Consider the following 21496-nt stretch of genomic DNA (forward strand, 5'->3'; position numbering starts at 1 on the left):
CCTGGGTAAATCACAATCTCCCTGGGTCTCAGGTCCATCATGTGCAAAACAAGGGGGAATTAGCCTAGATGACTTCTAAGGTCCCCTCCAGCCTGTATCTGTGCTCCTGTGATCATGCTTGCTTGATGCCAAACTCCTAGAGTTAGAATCAATACCCATGGTGCTCCTGGAGCAACTCAGGAATGGCTGTCATGTCAGCTAAATCTAAAAAACAAATTATCCCCCTTGCAAAATCAATTGCCTTTTCATCATTCTTTGACTTCTGGCTTTTCCTAATAGTGAGACATTAAAAATCAATGTGTGCAAATGAGAACCAGCTTCCTTGCTGAGAGGGACATCTTAATTTTACAGGAAAGAAACCTGGGGATACACATGGGGAAGCAGAGACAGCAGGCTGCAGCTGGCTACCCTGAGAGTTCCTGGGGCTGGCAGGGATGCCCTGGGCCTGAAGAAGACAGTAGGCTTGCCTTGGCTTCTGGGAATAGCCACCTATTTGCATTTTAGAGAACTTAGAGCTGGAAGGGGCATTAGGATATTATTTGTTGGCATTGGGAGATGTTGCAGAACAGTCAGTGTGTCAATAAGCATTTATTCAGCTAAGTACTGGGGATACAAAGAGAGACAAAAATATGGTCCTTGACCTCAGAGGATGTCAGCTCTGGGAGGGTCTTAGAACCTAAAATGTCAGAGCTGGGAGGCCCCTTAGAACACAGGATATCAGAGCTGGGAGGGCCCTTAGAACAGAGGATGTAGAGCTGGGAGGGCCTTTAGAACAGAGGACGTAGAGCTGGGAGGGCCTTTAGAACATAAGAAGTTAGAACTGGGAGGACCCAGAGAACCCAGAATGTGAGAGCTCGGAGGGCTCTTAGAACATAGGATATTAGAACTGGGAGGACACAGAGAACAGAGAATATAGAGTTATGAGGGCCCTTAGAACACAGGATGTCAAGAGCTGGAGGGCCCTTAGAATAGAGGATGTAGAGCTGGGAGGGCCTTTAGAACATAGGAAGTTAGAACTGGGAGGACCCAGAGAACTCAGAATGTCAGAGCTGGGCGGGCCCTTAGAACATAGGATGTCAGAACTGGGAGGACTCAGAGAACAGAGAACGTAGAGTTCTGAGGGCCCGTAGAACACAGGATGTAAGCTGGGAGAACCCTTAGAACACAGGATGTTAGGCTTGAGAGGTTCCTCAGAACACAGAATGTCAGCTGCGGGGGCCCTGAGAACAGAGAATGAATGTCAAAGCTGGGGAGGCTCTGGGAGGGAGAATACATTAACTTGGGTAATTTCATGAACTTCAAAATAGTGATAATCATAGCACTTACCTCCCAGGGTTGTTGTGAAGATAAGATGAGATGGTATTTATAAAGCACTTTGCAAATCTTAAAAGTACAATATAAATCCTATATATGACAATAATAACACTACCACTAATAATACTAATTACCTCTGATGAGGAGGTGGCCCTTCTTAGCATGAAGACCAACCTCCATACGTCCCCTTTATCTCATCTTTTCTCCCTGATTGCCCTCACTATCAATCGAAATCTCTCTTAGTTTCAGTCTCTCTCTTTCTACTTTTCTGTTATCTACTTATTAGCTTTCAATCCTGGATAAGCCATTTAACCTCTTTTGTGCCTCAGTTTCCTGATCTGCAAGATGAGAATAATAATAGTGTGTATCTCACAGGATTGTTGGGAGGATGAACAGAGACAGCATATGGCCCTGGACTCAGGAGGACCCGAGTTCAAGTCCGGCCTCAGACACTTAACACAAAAACTAGCTATGTGACCTTGGGCAAGTCGCTTAACCCCAATTGCCCTCCAAAAAGCAAAAACAAAAAAAAAAAACCCTAGCATATGTTAAGTGATTTGCAAACCTTAAAGCATTGTATAAATGCTTCTCCTCTTCCTCCTCCTCCTCTTTCTTCTTATGCCCAAGTCCCCACTATCCTCAGAAAAAGTCTCCAGTTATTTCCATTAATTATGATTCTATGTCTTTCTTCCTTTAAAAAAAAGCCCAGTTCCTTGACAAAGGAATCCATAGTTAGTACCTCATGCTCTCTTCTCACTTTCCTCTGCTAACTGGCTTTTGACCTCATCACTCAACTGAAACAACGCTTTCCAAACTTAGCAGCTCTCTCCTAGCCATATATCTCCTATGTCTCATGGCCTCTTCTCTACCCTCATCCTCTTTGACCTCTGTGCCTCATTTGACCACTCTGCTTCTGATCTCAGAAGATTAAATGTTGTAGGTGACCCGAAAGACAAGAGAACGGAAGTACATGGGTTTCAGTGTGCTACCATTGGTAGAAACTCCTCTCTGGGATTTTAGGACCTTGCTCTTTCTCTAAGGTTTTGTTCTTAATGTCCATCCATTCCTAAATCTCCTTTGCTGGTTCATCATTCACACCAGGCATGCTAACTGTGGATATACCCCAAGGCTCTGCCCTGGACCTTCATTTCTCTCCTGATATGACTTCATCAGCTCCCATGGATATAATGATCATCTCAGCATATGTTTCCCAGATCAATATATAGTTAGCCCTAATTTCTCTCCCGAGCTCAAGATTTGCAGCAGCAATTGCCTATTGGATTATTCAAACTGATTGTCCCAGAGGCATCTCCAACTCAGCATCTCCAGAGCAGAACTCATTAGATTTGTTCACAAACTCACACCGCTTCCAAATTTCTTCATTATACTTGGTAGAGAGAAGCACCATTCTGCTAATCATCCCAGTTCCTAGACCCATATGTGATTTCTAAATTTCATTTTCCCCAGATATTGAGTCAGATGCCAAATCTCATCTCTATCTCCACCATATTCCTCCCATAGAGCTCCATCTCTTCACTTATACAACACTCCCCCCTCTCCCCTGCCCCAACTTCAGGTCCTCATCACCTCTCACCTGGACTATTGCCATAGCTACCTTTTTATTCTTTCTGCCTCAATTATCTTTCCATTAAAATCCACCCTGCTACCAAAATCATTTTTTAAAGTTCAAATATGATCCTGGTCAAGGAGAGGGAAAAGGGAGAAGGAGTGTGTGACAATCCCTGTAGAGTTGGGGATGGGGAACCTGCAACCTCAAGGCCACATAGGTCCTCAAGTGCAGCCCTTTCATTGAATCCAAATTTCACAGAACAAATCCCCTTAATAAAAGGATTTGTTCTGTAAAACTTGGAACCCTGGAGTCTAGGGCCATTCCTCCTTTGCTCTCTTGTCTCTTTCTACTTTGTGGTTATATCCAGGAGGGTTTAGATCCTCAAACTCTCCCACATCTAAACTCTAGAAGCAATAGTTATGTTCTTGTTGAAATCTCCTTCCCTGATAAACCCAGGTCCAAAAGTCTATCTAATTCTTTCAACCAATCCCAATATTTTTCCTCATCCTGTCTCATACTATGGCTTGAAGCATTTCACTGCTCACACCTAGTTTTTACCTTTGGTTGACTGATGCAATGGAGTTGCCTAGAATTGGTTCACACCAAGTTTACATATTTGATGCTTGCTTCAGTAACTCAATCAAAAAGGAGTTCTCACCTGATAAAGGTGAGATTGAATGAACCCGGGTTCTGTGACTCCAAGGTTAGTTGTATTTCCACCCTGCACAAACTATACTTCTCTCCTTTGGTTGTAACATAAGTCAGTCCACAAGCCTCTGAAGTACTTTCTATGTACCAGGAAGAGCCCTCTTCAGTCGTCCTGATCTATATCTTGCCAGCGGACTCAGAGGGCTCTGGAAGTGCAAATGAGGCTGGTGATTTTGCACAGCCCTCCCTCACTTAAATCCAACGCATTTGCAAGTCATGGCATCATCTTCCTGATGTCACAGTCCTCTTTGAGATCAAAGGACAAACAACAGCAACATGTGCTAGGCACTGTGCTGAGCTCTGGAAATGCAAATATAGGCAGAGAGAAAGATAGACCCTTCCCTCAAGGAACTTACATTCTAATAGGGCAAAACTATACACAAAAGGGACCTGAAAAGCATGAGGTGGGGGAGGGGGGGCGATAAAGGTATACTGAGCAGGGACATAGTAGAGAAAGTCCTGAGTGCAGTCTGGAGAGGAATGAAGACATGGCTGGTCTGGGTACCCTCCTTAAATGGTTGAGCCATTTAATGGAGAGGAGACATCTAATCAGAGGGAGAGGATGAATGATTAAAGGGTATTGCCAGTGTATGAATTCTAGGGCTAGAGTGATCTTCTAAGATGAAGAGGTCTCTGGAATATGGTAGAGAATTTCTATTCAGCTCAGCTCCTTAACCTCAATATTCTTTCCAGGATACTGAAAGGTTGTAAGTCATATAGTTATACAATTCTCCAGACTTGTGGATCACCCAAGTGGCAATGGATAGGTTCATAACTGGAGGGGTGGCACATGAGAAACGTACCATTCCTCGAGAGTGATACAGAATGAAGACTATCATAAGAGAAATGTCTGACCTGAAACAAATGTGCTGCTCACTTAACTGGAGGGAAGTATAATTAGTGGACAGAGAGCCTTTGTCGTCTAGTGGAGTTCCCATATTGTCAGGAGAACAGAGGAAGACCCTTAGAATGTTAAGTGAGGAACCTATGGTTAGTTTATGGGAGGGCCTGGGTGAGAATTACATAGGATAGGCAGATAAACATATTAATGAGACCACAGATGGATTAGAGTGTATGGAGCCAGAGTATGTAACACATTGCTTATTGAACCTGATGACTCAGGAGGACGTTGAGGCCAAGGGGCAGGTTGCTTCCTCCTCCTTGGATAAAAACCTTTCAAGCGTGTCCCAGCTCTCCTTTCTCACAGTGCTTGTTATCTGCGTGGGCATGGCTAACCTCCATCTTTCCAGGCATTTGGGATTTGGAATGGTTGTTCTCACCTCCCACATTTTTGCATAAAATGCCGGTAAAGTGGGTGACTCACCTTTATTTCCTATGGCAATGTAACACCCCCTTGTGATAAAAAAACCATGACTACACATCAGTATACGTGACGCAGCTTGAAGCTTTCCTTCAGCGTCAAAAGCATTGATTGATTTGACCGTTGTTGTTAAAGAACAAACCTAAATAAAGCTGAGACAGAGAAGGACTTACTCTGGTCCTCTCTAGGACAGTAATAACAGTGCACATCTGTATAACATTTTAGAGTTTCCAAAGAGGAAAGCCAAGCTCAAAGAATTTTAGGTCAATTACCCAAAGACAGGCTGGCAAGTGTGATACCCAGGGTTTAAACCGTGAATGTCTGGGCTCCAGGTCCCGTGCAGTTTTAGCACTCTCCCCCCCCTCCCCCTTTTTATTTCATAGAGAACTTTTGTGGTAGCAAACACAAGATGACTTAGCATTCAGTTAAATTTGGGTTCAAGTCTCATTTCTGACACACATGATATCCTGGGTTAGTCACTTTACTTCTCTCCTGGGCACCTCTCTAAGACTGTAAATTGAAGATCAGATGCCTATTTTCATTGATAAAGAATTTCCTCTCTGAATTTTTCCCTATACCAATAAAATGCAGTTCTCTCTCTCTCTCTCTCTCTCTCTCTCTCTCTCTCCCTCTCCTCTCCTCTCTTCTCCTCTCTTTCCCGCTGCCCCCCCCCATCCAGATGCCCCAGCTTTTAATTTTACAAAGTGCATTCAGGCCTAAGGTATTACTATCTCCATTCCATTCAAATGCAAATAAGATTTATTAAACAACTATTTCAGGGGCAGCTGGGTGGTGTCCTGGATAGAGCATTGACCCTGGAGTCAGGAAGACCTGAGTTCAAATATGACCTCAGACACTTACTAGTTGTATGACCCTGGGCTAGTCACTTAACCCTAATTGCTTCCCACAAACACCCCCCCCCCCCCCCCCGCACTACTGTATATATGACACTGTTTCAGGGACTAGGGATACAAAGACAAAACAAAAACAATATTCTCTGCTCTCAAGGAGCTTATTGTGTATTATAGCAATGCAACAGAAATATGCATGCACACAAATGCACATACATGTATAATCATACAATCTGCATACATAATACAACACATTCACTTACATATATGTGTACATATACAAACAAATATATACTCTCTCTCTCTCTCTCTCTCTCTCTCTCTATATATATATATATATATATATATATATATATATGTAAAAGGGAGTTACATGGAGCAGATAGATAAGAGCACTGGGCCTGGGGTTGGGAAAACTCATCTTTCTGAGTTCCAATCTGGCCTCAGACATTTACTAGTTGTGTGACTCGGCAAGTTGCTTCACCATGTTTACCTCAGTTTACTCATCTGTAAAATGAGCTGGAGAAGGAGATGGCAAACGACTATAGTATTTCTGACAAAAAAAAACTCCAAATGGGGTCATGAAGAGTTGGATACTACTAAAAAACTATTCACCAGCACCCACACATCCACCCACACTTGTGTGTGTGTGTGTGTGTGTGTGTAAAATTTGAGCGGACAGAGAGAGATTAAGTACCAGCTCCCATGGGGAGGGTGAGGTGGCATTTTTAGCCCATTTTCTAGATAAGGGAACTGAAGGCCATGAAGGTTCCCTGGCTTGACAAGTCAGAGAGTAAGTTGATGCCACAGCTAAGAACAGGACCTACGCTTTCTGACTTCCAGGGTCAATGGATTAAAAACCTTTGGAATCTCTTAATTAAGCCTAGAATCCAGGACCCTTTCCATGTCACAGCACTGCTTCTGGATATTGGCTCTGCTGAAAGGAAGAGATCGAGGGAGTCTCCCTCATTTTCTGGGTGGGATCTACCACTCTTGAGACCCCATTCAGTTGTTTTGGTCTTTCCCACCCATCTGACCACACACACACACCTTGGGTTTGTGGCTAGAGCTGTTTTTTCCCCCTCAAATTAATCATCAGAGTGTGTAGTCAGATGGTTGGATAAATTTCCCAGAAACTGTCTCAGTTCTTTCTTTCTTTCCAAGTGAGGAAATCTCGAACCCAACCAGTAGGGATGGGAACTGCTCTGATTTTGAAGGGTGCTGAAGAAGGGTATTTCACATGAATTGGTAAACACTTGTTAAGTGTGTATTCTATATTTGTGAAGCATTGTGCTAGGTTCTGGGAATGCAAAGACGATGGAAGGGTCTCTATCCCTGAAGAACTTAACTGCTATCCCAGGAGACAGCACATCGACTTGTATAAAATAAATTATTAGTTCTTGTAGCTGGTGTCAGCATGGAAAACACTTTGCATTGTACCTCAGACAGAGTGAACACAAATAAATGCCGTGTGTGTGTGTGTGTGTGTGTGTGTGGTGTGTTTTGAAGGAAAGTAAGGATTCTTACTAAGTAGGATTGAAGGCATTCCAGGAATGAGGAAGAACACTGTACAAAGGCATCAAAAGAAAGGAGATGCAATATTGTATCTTAAGGATAATATAACAGCCAGTTATTAAGCATCTATTAGCTCTGGATCCTTGATCTGGGAACTGGGAGAGGTAAAAGCTAACACACCAATCCTGCCCTCAAGAAGCTTACAGTCTATTATGAAAATATGTTTTGCATGATGGCACATATATAACCTATATCAAATTGCTTACTGTTTTAGGGAGCGAGGGAGGGAGAATATCATCTGGAGGGTTAGGGGCAGGGCACCTCCTCCTCCCCACTTCCAGAAAATTCATGTAAAATCATTTGGCTCTCTCTTCACACCAGAGAAGAAGTCTGAATTTTTTTTTCTTTTTCTTTTATTGAGTGTTTACAATACCTTCTTATAAAATCTGGGTTGAAATTATACAGTACTATACAAATATTTTATGCATTTCTGAGTTTCTAAACTTTTTCTGTGTCATCTGCTGGACTTTGTGTGTCAGCTGCAGCTTCTGTAAAACTCCTCCCAAATTCCCATTTAATTTCTTATGCCAACCCACTACATATTGAAACTGTGATGGGGAAAGTCATGATGTGGAAGGAATAACTGTACTCAAAATTTTGTAAGAAGTGAATGTTAGAACTTGTCTTTATTGGATAAAATACTATTTAAAAAAGGAAGCTCATAGTATAATGTAACCCAAAGCAGGGCTCTTGTGTTTCTGTGCCCTTTTATGGATGAGACAGCCTAGGCTGGACAGAGGCTTTAGGTGGAAAGGGGAAACATGATTTTGAACAGAAATAGCACATTATTGGCACAGTGGGCTAGGTTAGTCATTTCTACCTGTGAGCCCTGAACTCCACCATCTGGTGCTTTCATCTTCATCCACCAGCACCGAGAAGTCATAGAACTATGGATTTAGATCTGGAAATGACCTTGGTCCTTTGGTAGGGAAATCTAGTCCTTACTTCTCTTTTTAAAGATAGGGAAACTGAGGCTAAAGAGTCCTGGCTTGTCCAAGGTCATGCAGGAGGTAAATACCTGAAAAATCAAAGGACTCTGATTCCAGACCCACTCCTCTTTCCACTGTGTTGTGCCTTCTCAGCCTTTAGAAAGATAACTAGGGAAAAATACTTGTTGGACCAATTTCCAGCTTCCAGGAGGTTTGAGGAGAGCATCAAGGATGATTTTAATCTGGCGGATTCCCTACCAATAGGCAACATATTATAGTGAATGACAAAGTGGTCTTGGAACCAAGAAGATTTAGGTTCAAGTCTTGCCTCTGAGACATATGGGCTATGTGACTGTGGTCAGGTCACTTACCTTTTCTGTGATCTGGGCACATCTCTAGAAATATAAATTGCTGAGAAGGTGCTAAGTTGCCTTGGTAGAGGTAGTGTTCTTGCTAGGAAATCTCTATATCACTAAAGTAATAGGTCTAGTTCCTATTCAGGCTTACATCATGACTTCACATTTAAACTTAAGAGCATGGGCCCTAGAGTTAGGAAGACCTGAATTTGAATCTCTATCCAGACACTTATTAACTATGTGACCCTGGATAAGTCACTTAACCCCCATTGCCTAAAAAACATCACCACCACCACCATCAATTAAATTTAGGGAAAAAAAAATACATCTTTTTCTCTGTACTCTGAAGTTCCACAGTGGACTCCTAATAAATTCCTTTTGATTTATATGGTATTTGGATCTGTAGGGACAACTGGAGTATCATATGCTGAAGGTCATAGATTTAGAGTGGGAAGGGGTCCTGGAGGTAATGATAGAAATAATAAAGAATGCCAACATCAACAAGTAGCATTTATATCTCACTGTACAGTTTACAAAGTGCTTTGTACATATTAACTCATTTGAGCCATATGGAAGCCTTTTGAGTCAGATACTGCAATTTTTATTATACCCATTTTATAGGAGGGGAAACTGAGGTTCAGAAACATTAAGTGACCCGGACCATGGTTTCATAACTAGTAAGTTTCTGGGGCAGGATTTGAACCAAAGTCTTTATGATATCAAGTTCAGCTGTTATGATATCAGATGTTCTGGTCTTGAAGTCAGGTTCAAATCCTGCCTCTGACATTCACTTGTCTTGTAAGCATGACCCTTTCCGCATTTGTAAAATATAAATATTTACCATATGTAGTATATAATATGGATATTAGATATATAATATCTTTCACATAAAATGTACAATACTTCTTGTGTTGATCTTGTGGGGTCAGTGCGAGGTTAAATGAGTTAATGTCTATGAATTCCTTTCTCAACTCTTGAGTGTTATAGAAATGGCAGCTCCTTTCCTTATACACTGATCTATGTTGCCTCCCAGTAGTACCGAGTCATAGGGTCATAAATTCAGACCTGGGAGGCACCTCAGAGGCCATGTCTGATTCTTTCATTTTATAGTTGAGTAATATGAGACTGATAGAGATTCAGTGATATTACCTAGGCTCACAGAAATAGGATCATATGATCATTGATTTGGAGCCAAAAGAGACTTCAGAGGCCATCTAGCCCCACCTATCCCCCATTCATCTTATAAATAAGGAAACTGAGGTACTTGCTCCAGGTCCAACAATTAGGAAGGAACAAATCTGGGACCAGAAACCACATTCTCAAGTCTCTCCCTACCTTTGAGATCACTTGGACCCCTTTGTCAATTAAGACACCACGTTCAAGGTATAAGCAAAGGTTCACAGCAACAGGCAAGTCTTTCTTCCTTTATGATTCTTAAAATGCGATAATTGATTTTTATTTGTATTCACTTTCCCCTCTGGCATTAATGATTCTTTTCTGGTAGTTAGGACTGTGGGACTGAGGAACGGAGGAATGGAGTGGCCTTTCTCTTTGTGCAGAAGGCCTTATTAGGCTAAGCTATTAAGATCAGACAGAGGCAATAAAGGATTCCCAGACAAATTTGGGAAGACATGCTAGAAACAGTGTCCCAAGGTGACGTTGCAAATGAGATCTGGCATCCTGTGTGCATCTGCTAGGAAAAAGGAAAGAAAGAAACATTTTGCATAAATGAAATAAAATGTGACCTTTAATTTTTTTTCCATTGACTATTTTGAATGGGGGAGGTTGGGTTGGGTGCAGGGATGTGTTTACTGGACTCCTAGAATTGTTCTTTCTAATGCTTGATGTTCATAAAAATGCATTTTTCAAAGTACTTCTTACCCTATATTTTTAACCTATGTCTAGTTGAAGGGAAACAGGTTTTAATTATTTTTAATTCTTTCACATACTGAATAATAGAAGCCTGAAATTTTTTTAATTGATAAAATATTTAGTTTCTCTTTCTTCTACCTCCACCCACCCATTGGAATAAAGAGAAAACCTTTGAACTAAATATGCATAGTCACATCAATACATTCCTGAGCCAGTCATATTCAAAAAATATGTCTCCTTCTGAACTCTGAGTCCATCACCTTTCTGTGAGAAGGTGGGTAGCATGCTTTGTGACCAGGCCTTTTGAATCATAGTTTATCATTTTGTCATTCAGAACTCTTAAATCTTTTAAAGTTGTTTGCCTTTATAGAGTTGTGGTTATTGTATAAATTGTTCTCCTGGTTCTACTCAATTCATTGTGCATCAGTTCATACAAGTCTTCCTAGGTTTATCTTGAACCATCTCTTTTTTTAAAAGTTAATTCAAGTTTTCAGCATTCGCTTCCATAAGTTTTAAATTTTCTCTGTCTCTCTTCCCTCCTCCCTCTCCAAGATGACATGCAATCTGAAAAAGGCTCTACATATTATGACATATTTTCACATTAGTCACATTGTATAGAAGAATTATAATGAATGGGAGAAACCATGAGAAAGAAAAAAAAAAGAAACTAGTTTGCTTCACTCTGCGTTCAGACTCCCTAGTTTTTTCTCTGGATGTGGATGGAATTTTCCATCATGAGTCCTTTGGAATTGTTTTAGGTCCTTGCATTGCTGAGAAGGGCTAAGTCTATCAAAGTCAGTCATCACACACTGTGGCTGTTACTGTATACAGTGTTCTCCTGGTTCTGCTCACTTCACTAAGCTTCAGTTGAACCACTTCTTTCACAGTTTCTTATAATACAATATTATTCTATTACATTTAAACAGCATCATTTGTTCAGCCAATTCCCAGTTGATGGGTGCTCCCTTAGTTTGCACAAAAGGAATTGCTATAAATATTTCTGTACCTACTGGTAATTTTAGTGTTTCATTGATCTCTCTGCACTATAGACCTAGTTGTGGTATTTCTGGGTCAAAGAATACATACAGTTTATTGCTTTGGGGACATAGTTAACAAATTATTTTCCAGAATGGCTATATCAGTTTAGAGAGCCACCAATAGTACATTAACATGCTTGTTTTCTCACAGATCCTCTAATATTTGTCATTATTTTTTCTTTTCAACTTTTCCAACCTGATGGGTGTGAAGTGGAGGCTGAAAGTTGCTTTAATTTGTATTTCTCTAATTAACAGTAATTTGAAACATTAAAAAAATATGGCTATTGATTCCTGGATTTCTTCCTCTGAAAAGTACTTGTTCATTTCCTTTGACCTTATAATAATTGTGGAATCACTCTCATTCTTATAAATTAGAATCAGTTTCTTAAATATTTTGTAAATGAATCTTTTATCAGGGAAATTTGTTGGAAATATTTTTGTCCTGTTTCCTTATTCCATTTTAATTTTAGTTTCATTAATTTTATTTGTGTAAAAACTTCTAAATTTTAAATGACAAAAATTGTACATTTTATCTTCTGGGATCCTCTTTATCCTTTATTTGGTCATGAACTCTTTCCATATCAATCTATTTGGGAAGCAATTTATTCTTTGCATTTATAATTTATGATGTTACCCTTTATGTTAAAGGTATGTTTTTAGAAATTATTTTGGTACATGAGATGACTTGATGGTTCATACTTAGTTTCTGCTAGAGTACTGTCCAGTTTTCCCAGTAGTTTTTGTTGAATGTGAATTCTTATACCATTAGGTGGGGTCTTCAGGTTTATCTATTACTACATTATTAGAGTCATTTGCATTTTATGTTGTGTATCTAGTGTGTTCCAGTGATCAACTTCTTTATCTCTTAAATAGAACCAAATTTTGATGATTGCTACTTTATAACAAAAGTTGAAATCTGATACTGCCAGCTCCCTTCTGTCCTGTTCTTTTTCCCATTATTTCCTTAGAGATTTTTTACCTTTATTCTTCCATATATATATATATATATATATATATATATATATATCCTAGTTGCATAAAATAATACTTTGGTAGGTTGTTTGGTATGATATGAAATACATAAATTGATATAAGTAGTTTTGTCATTTTATCATATTGGCTCAGTTTATACATGAACAATTACTATTTCTCCAATTATCTAGATATATCATTATTTCTAGAAAGAATAGTAGTTGAATTCATGGAGTTTTTAATGTATATTTTGACAAGTAGACTTCCAAGTATTTTAATACATTATGTAGTTATCTTAAATGAATTCTCTGTCCTTTCCTGCTGGGTTATATTGTTAATATACAGAAATATTGCTGATTTCCATAGATTTATTTTATACCTTACAATTTGCTGAAGTCATTGTTCCAATTAATTTTGGTTGATTTTTTATGGTTCTCTAAGTAAACAATCATATCATTTGAAAAAGTGATAGTTTTATTTCCTCTTTGTCTATGGTTATTCCTTCAATTTCTTTTTATTGTCTTTCAGCTAGCATTTTCATATCAAATAGTAGCAACTACAAGAGACATCCTCAATTTACTCCTGATCTTACTGGAAAGGCTTCTAGTTTATCCTTCTTGCATATAATGCCGGTTCTTGGTTTTATGTAAATGATATTTATCATATAAAAGGAAGTTCCTTTTAAAAATGGCTTACATGGTTGGCTTTAGACTTTTTTTCCCCTTAGAAATTAGACACTGTATTTACTTGAATTTTGGACTAACTACAACTCAAATTATGTCACAATCAGAGTCTATGTAGAATGAGAGGCTCCTAAATGCAGTGAAACATCCATGTGATCAGCCCACATCTGGAGTCCTAGGTTCAGTTCTGGTGTCATATTTTGGAAGGAACTAAAGAGGGTCCAGACGAATGTGACCAGGATGATGAAATCATTTCATCATCAGGAGACAGGATAACTATATTCACTTTAGTTAATTTTGAATTAACATTTGTTAAACATTAAAAGAATACTTTTTATAGCTTATTAACTAAATTTTACAAGAATGCAGAAAAGGGAATAGATTTGTTTTACTTGGCCTTTAATAATACCAAATGAGATTTAGTGGGTAAAAGTTGCAGGGTAAAGGGCAGATTTTAGTTTCATATAAAGAAAAATTTCTTAACAGTTGAAATTGTCCCAACATGTATCATTTCTGTGTTCTAGGCTATCACATGCTGCAAAGGACCTGGATTCATTTTAGGATATTTCTCACTTTTCTCTGGCTCACTGCCTCTGGCCAGATAATCTCATACCATTTATGGTGATTGCCACCAACTCTTCTTGCAAGCTCATGGTTCATAAAGATAAAAAAATGAACAGGTTTATTTATAGGTCAAAGAAAATGAACAGGGTCCTTAAAGAACTCATGAGAAATTATAACTCCCACTTAAAAACAACCCTCCCAAAGGCCTATATGACTTTGTTTTTGTTGTTGTTGAGTAATTTTTCAGTCATAGCCCTCTTGGCAAAAATACTGGTGTGCTTTGCCATTTCCTTCTCTACAGATGAGGAAACAGAGGCAAAAAGAATTAAGTGGCTTGCCCAGGTCACCCAGCTATTAAATGTCTGAGACCCCATTTGAAGTCAGGTCCTGACTCTAGGGTTGGACCTCACCTAGCTGCCCAGCTATTTCCTAGAAGAACTCAATAGCTTCAAGTGTCAATTATGTGTAAGAGACCTCTTTCGAACTGCTTAACCAATTAGAGGTGCTGATTCTGGCCAGCAGATGCACTTCCCAGGTGCTAAGAAAGACCTTGTTTTAGACTCTTAAGATATTCTTAAATGACTCAACAATAACAACAACAACAATGGAAACAATAAGAACTCATATCACCAGGGGCAAGTCCTCACATCATTCTGAATACAGTTATGGGTCCAGAGAAGTCAAGCAAGAGATGGCATATAGAAAAGAAGTTGGGAATTTTTTTTATTTCTCTATAGAGATAAGAACTAGAATTTATGGATAAAAATTGCAAAGAGAAAGAATTAGATTCTGTGTAATGTAAAAATTTCCCCATTTCCTGAACAAGTCAAATGACCTTCCTTGGAAGGTTGTGAGTTCTTCATTATTGTTGGTCTCCAAATGAAGGCTGAATAATTATTTGTCAAGGATTTTACGTGGGAATTGATAACATCTCTTGTCCTTTCCATCTCTGAGATTCTATGATCTTCCTTCCCTGTCTTAATGAAATAATTGACTTCTCATTTTATCAAAAGACTTATGTAAGCATCAAAACAAATGTATCATACCCAGGGGGATATTTAAAATGATTATTTTTATCAAGAAGGCGATATGACAGATGAACCCTTTTCCTTCCAGAAATTGGCTGAAGGTTTATAGGTATAATTTCCTGTGTGCATCAATTTATATGCATATCTGTCTATATGGTGTTTAGTGAAAGAATCAATCTAGGCTTGTTGTGCAAAGGTGTAGAAAACAGGAAAAAGGACTATGAAAAAATTGACCCTCTTTAATTCAGTAGGGCACCATTAGTATTTTCATCTTTCATGTAGAGAGGAATGGGTTTGATAGATGGAATTATATGGAAACCCAGAATTGAGGTGGGAAAGGTCTGATGCTGGTGGCTGAAGTTATATATTGTAGTTTTGACAGAATTTGCCAGTTGGAAACTGAGTAGTGAAAAGATAATGAGATGTCTGAGGCCTTTCTTGATTAGTGGATGATTTTGGTGCCCTTTAACATGGAAGGAGACCTACGTCTGAACATCTTTAATGAGTTGGGGCTGGTCTTGGGCACTTTGGACCCTTATGACAGTGTTCCAGAAGAAGTCTATGGCTGCTTTGGATTTAGGATCTGAGGATGGATTTCCACGAGCAAAATCAGACTTCTAAATAAAATCCAATCTTATCTATAAATCAAGGATTATTTATTAAATGCCTCCTACCTGCTAGGCATCAAAGAGAATATATATTTGTCTTTTCTTCCCATTCCATGTGTAATATGTCTGTCTCTTATTTTGGCCATTATTTGACTTTCTAAAAAAAGTGGTAACCATTTCATGCTTTCCAAATTTGCTGATGATTTGTTGGGAGGAATGACCAGCACTTTGGAAGATAGAACCAGGAACCTAAAGACCTTGATGCATTAGAACAATGGACAAAATCTAACAATGTGAACTTTAATAGGCATACTATATAAAGACTTATACTTGGGTTCAAAATACTAACTGTATAATTACTAAGTGGGAGAGGTGTAACTTTGATAATTGTTGAAAAATTACATATATATAATATACATATATTATATATTTTAGTAGACCACAAGTTCAATATCAATCAACAGTATAAAAGACCAGCCCCCAGTAGCTAATATGATCTTAGGGTCCATTAATAGAGGCACAAAATCCGGAATGAGGGTTATGATGATCTTGTATACTGTATCCTGATCAGATCATTGTGTTCTGCTCTGAGTGCTTAGTTTTTTTAATTTTTTAATCAACAAAAATGTGACTTTTTTCCTTCCTACATCCCCCAATTCTTTACCCCCATTAATAAAGAAAAGCAACCCCTGCTGCAAACATAGAGAGTCAAGCAAAACAAATTCTAGTATTAATCATTACCCCTCCACCCCCAAATCTGTTTCAATAAGCACTCTGAAGGGGCAGCCACGTGGTGCAGTGAATAGAGCACTGGTCCTGGAGTCAGGAGGATCTGAGTTCAAATCTGGATTCAGACACAACACAAAAGAAACTAGCTGTGTGACCTTGGGCAAGTCACTTAACCCCAATTGCCCTATGTCCCCCCCCTCCAAAAAGCAAAAAAAAAAAGCACTCTGAGTTTGTCACTTCTTAGTCATGAAGGTGAGTAGTATATTTCATCATGAGTCTTCTGTAATCATGGTTGGTTATTGAACTGATCACAGTCTTTCTTTAAAAACTTATATTTATTTATTTTATTTTTAATTTATTGAATAAAACAAGCATTTCTATAACAGTATAATAAAAAAGATGATTACAAAGATATTTATCTTTATAACATATTGCCATTGTATAAATTGTTCTCCTAATTCTGCTCATTTCCCTCCGCATCAGTTTGTACAAAACTTCCCAGGTTTCTCTGAAACTGTCCCCTTCATTACTTCTTATAACACAATATTATTCTCCCATTAAAGTACTCATCCAGCCATTCCGCAATTGATAGTGAGTGCTACAGTTTAGGAAGGGCATAAATATATTGGAATGTGTCCATAAAAACAAAACCTGGGGATATTTAGCCTGGAGAAGAGAAGATTTGTTAGGCCAGTCAGGGTAACAATTTTCAGTTATTTGAATAGGCAGCATGTGAGGAGGAATTACAATTGTTTCATTTATCCACAGAGATAAGAACTAGAACCTATGGATGGAAATTGCAGAGAGGAAGAGTTTGATTCTATTATAATGTAAATCTTCCTAATAATTAGAGCAAATCCCACAGTGAAATGGATTATATCAGGAGGCAATGCATTGGTGTGTGAATGAATTGGAACAATGTGGCATAATTTGTTTGATTGACTTACATAATAAAATCTACAACTTTTTTCTGTCTTTAAAGAACTTTTAATAGGCAACATGTCCCCTGTTTTCTGTAATCACTTGGTTTACATGATTTGGCATTGAGTTTACAAGATTTGATACATTTACTTTAATTCATCATCAAGAAGCTAAAATAGATTACATAACAAACATGCCTTTGATAGATAGTTAATTTCCCCCCCCCCCCAAATCAAGCATGGGCTATTACCTGTAGGTTTTCAATGGTGTTAATTCTCCCCAGATTAGTGAAGCAAATTTATCTCCACCTCTTGGGATAAATTTATTAAACTTTTGTGAAATGGCATGATGCAATGTTGTGTTGTGGTATTCCATCTCCATTTAGGAATTTCTCTTTTGTTGAAACAGTTTTACTTCTTGCTATAGCAATATATTTAATCAGGGTTCAGCGTTCCCATGAATGGGGTCAAGACTTTCAAGCCCATTGGAAATGAACAAAAACATTTTTGGGTGGATGTTTTATGGTCTGATGAAGAAGCTGATATCTTACAGGCTCAGCTGACTTTTTTTTTGACAATGATTTTTAAGTGGTCTTGAATGAAAAAGGATAATTAAATATTCCCTTTGTCCAATCTTCATTACTGTAGTCTTTATGTTCTCTTGCTTGTGACAAGACAGGGCATAGCAATGTTTTATAATAGTGATACACACATATACCTACATGTATATATCCACACATATACATAACACACATTTACACACACATACATAGAATTTTTTTTTTACTAATCTTTATGAAAATAGTCAAAAAGAGATACTCCTAAGAGAGACTTCTAGTGTCTCTTTCCTATGCTCTAATTCCATATCACCAGCTGCCTATTGGACAGTTCTAACTGGACCCCCCACGGACATCTCAAGCTCACCATGTCCAAAATGTAGCACATCATTCTCCCTCCTCCCATTTATCCATTCTCCAAATTTTCCAAGTCTTCTACAATTTTTTTTATGTAGGCACAACTATTCTTTTAGTCTGCTGAATTCAAAACTCTTGAATCATCCTCCAATCTTCTCTGCCCTTCACCACTGTGTTCAGTTAATCGACAAATTGTCTCAGTATTATGTCCACGATATTTCTTGCATCCCATTTCCTCTCTCCCTTCATGCAGCCACTATTGTTCAGGTCCTCATTATGTCTTCCTTGTAACATACTGTAGAAGCCTCCTTATTGGACTCCCAGTTTCCTGTTTTCCCTAACTCCCATTGCATCCCCCTAATCCATTTTCCACATTCCTATTTTAAAACCTTCAGGTCGCTCCCTATTCCTCAGCCTCTGATGAAACATCGTGAACAATCTGGATCTCAGAAAACTGATGAAGGAAGAGACTTAGCTTGACATTTTAATTCTGTCACCATGTGGTTCAAGCTTACCCTTTCAGGTTTATTGCATATTACTTCCTTTTACCTGCTCAGTTTTCTGGATCAGCCTATTGATTGTTCCCCAAACCTGACATTCCTTCTCCTGTCTCCATGCCTGGAATCTACTCCTTTACTGCTCCCTCATTGAATTTCTAGCTTCCTTTCAGTCTCAGTTCACACATGTGATAGTTTGGCATTTGTTTTAAACAATGACATGACTGTCAACAGCAGGTTAAGGCATTTTCCCACAGGTGGTTGATCCAGGAAGCAGGCACGAGTGTTCATGTGGGTAACATTAGGGGCAGAAAGGCCTCTTTAAAGAGCACATGTAAGTTGGAATTGGATATCCAATAAACATCTTAAACTTAGCATGTCTAAAACTGAACTGATTTTCCCAATTATTGTAGAACCACCCTGACCCCCATATCAAATCTGTTTCCATGACCTATTAATTTTACTTTTATAACATTTCTACAATATGCCCCCTTCTTTGCCTAGATCGGCATCATCACTTCATGCCTGGATTATTGCAATAGCTTACTGGTGGGTCACTCCCTCCAATCCATCTTCCCTTCAGCTACTAAAATAATTTTCCAATGAACCAATAACGTCAAACTACCTCCCACCACCACTCAATAAACTGCAGCGGATCCCTATTGTCTCCAGGATCAAATGCAAAATCATGTTTGTCTTTCAAAGTTCTTCATAATGTAGCCCCCTTCTACCTTTCCAGTCTTATATATTTCACTCCCCAGAATGTACTCTTCAGTCCAGTGACAATGGCCTCCTAAGTGCTTCATGAACAAAATTCTTCATCTCTCAAGTCTAAGCATTTTTTTCTGGATGCCCCCCATGCCTGGAATTCTCTATCTCCTCAACTCTGTCCACTGACTTCCTTGGCTTCCTCTGTGTTCTAACTAAAATCCCACCTTCTATGGGAAATGTTCTCCAAGCCTTTTTATCCTTTTGACAGTCATTCTCTATTTATCCTATGTGTAACTTCCCTTGTCTATATCTGTTTGCATGTTGTCTCCCCCACTAGATTGTAAGCTCTTTGAGGGCAGGGATTGTCTTCTGCCTCTTTTTGTATGTGCATAGGGCCTAGCACATTTTTGTTGTTCATTTATTCAACTATGTCCAACTCTTCATGACTCCATGGGTTCATGGGCACAGCAGACCCTTTTATCCTGCACTATCTTCTGATGTTTGTTCAAGCTCATGTTTGTTGCTTCCATGACACTATCCATCTCATCCTCTGCTGGCCCCTTCTTTTGCCTTCAATCTCTCCCAGCATCGGAGTATTTTCCAATGAGTCCTATCTTATTGGCCAAAGTATGTAAGCTTTAACTTCAGGTTTTGTCCTTCTAAGGAGTAATCAGAAACAGTTTCTTCAAGCATTGACTGATTTGATCTCCTTGTTGTCTAAGGGGCTCAAAAGTTTTCTTCAGCACCACAATTCAAATGTAGATTCTGCAGCACTCAGCTTTCTTTGTAGCCCAGCTTTCACAGTCATACATTACTAGAAAAATCATAGCTTTGACTATCCAGACTTTTGTTGGTGAGGTGATGTCTCTGCTTTTTCATATGCCGTCCAGATGCCATAGCTTTCCTTCCAAGGAGCAAGCATCTTTTATTTTCATGGCTGCAGTCGCCATCTGCACTGATCTTTGAGTCCAAAAATATAAAATCTGACACTGCTTCCATTTCTTCTTGCACTATTTGCCAGGAAGTGATGGGAACAGTTGCCAAGACCATAGATCTTTTTTGAATGTTAAGCCTTTACATTCTTCTCCTTCACCCTCACCTGGCACATAATAGATGTTTAATAAATGTCTATTGATTGATTGCCCCAAGCTTGGGAGCTCCTTGGATCCGACGGAACCCATCTCTGGCTCCCTGTTGGCCACCTCTGCTTACAATTCTTTGCAGATAATGGGAGGCCCTAGGAAGCTGTGCTCATTCTATCTTTGTGCTGCTTCTTAAATAAGGCAACAGTTGGCCACACACTTAAGCCCTGATTGCTTTATTGTATCAGCATGGGACAAACTTTGCGTCTCAACCTGAGACTTTTTGATTGTAAGCTCCTTGAGGGCAGGGACTGTCTTGCTTCTTTTTGTACCCCTAGCACTTAGCACAGAACCTTGGACATAGTAGATGCTTAATAAATGCTTATTCACTTACATGCTACCCTTTAGCGGAAGTTCTGCTTGTGTCCTTAGGTGTTAGTGCCCAGTCCCTTCTCCGAAGACCACGCATATACCTCCCCCTTTAGAAGTTACATTCCACCACTCCTCCATTACAGTAGATTGTAAGCTCCTTGAGGGAAGAGACTTTTGATGCCCGGGATTTTGTAGGTTCTCCGTACATTCTTGTTGCATTGGATGGGTCGAGCCCTCCTAAGTCTGAGCCTTGCATTCTGTAGTTTTCTGCTTGTATTCTCTCAGGTGCAGGCACAACTCACCTGAGCAAGTTATTTGTTTTTCAGATTACTTCAGGAAATAAATTCCATTTTCTTTTCTTTCAGAGTCAGGAGCTATACAATGATGTGACAAATAAAAGCAACCGGATTTTCCTTTATTGTGCATTTTTGGACTTCAGGTATGTTGTCAGTAACTTGAAATTAAAAATAATAATAGCCAACATTTATATGGTGCTTACTATGTGTCAGATGTTTTACAAATATCTCAGTTGGTCCTCACATCAGTCCTGGGAGGTGGATGTTATTATTATCCTCCTTTTATAGGTGAGGAAACTGAGGCAGGCAGAGCTAAATGATTTGCCTAGAGTCACACAGCTGGGAAGTGTCTGAGGCTAGATTTGAACTCAGGTCTTCCTTCTTTAGTCCAGGCTAGAACTCTGTATGCTGTGCTACCTAGCTGCCTCTAATGGATGAAGAAGAAGAAGAAGAAGAAGAAGAAGAAGAAGAAGAAGAAGAAGAAGAAGAAGAAGAAGAAGAAGAAGAAGAAGAAGAAGAAGAAGAAGAAGAAGAAGAAGAAGAAGAAGAAGAAGAAGAAGAGGAGGAGGAGGAGGAGGAGGAGGAGG

General features: G+C 39.1%; 1 protein-coding gene across 2 annotated transcripts in view; it reads left to right on the top strand.

Moving 5' to 3' along the window:
• LOC138158698 (adhesion G-protein coupled receptor D1-like) overlaps positions 1-21496 on the top strand; it is a 476877-nt gene that overhangs the window by 247806 nt on the left and 207575 nt on the right. For both annotated transcript variants that reach the window (XM_069084871.1, XM_069084953.1), the window contains one exon: positions 20979-21052. In XM_069084871.1, coding sequence (XP_068940972.1) covers positions 20979-21052 — 74 coding nt within the window. The remainder of the gene's footprint in view (positions 1-20978; positions 21053-21496) is intronic.

This window comes from Petaurus breviceps, unplaced genomic scaffold (assembly GCF_028583685.1).
Source record: "Petaurus breviceps papuanus isolate PSGF00001 unplaced genomic scaffold, PetGlider_PUasm1.0 101, whole genome shotgun sequence".
NCBI classification, from domain to species: domain Eukaryota; kingdom Metazoa; phylum Chordata; class Mammalia; order Diprotodontia; family Petauridae; genus Petaurus; species Petaurus breviceps.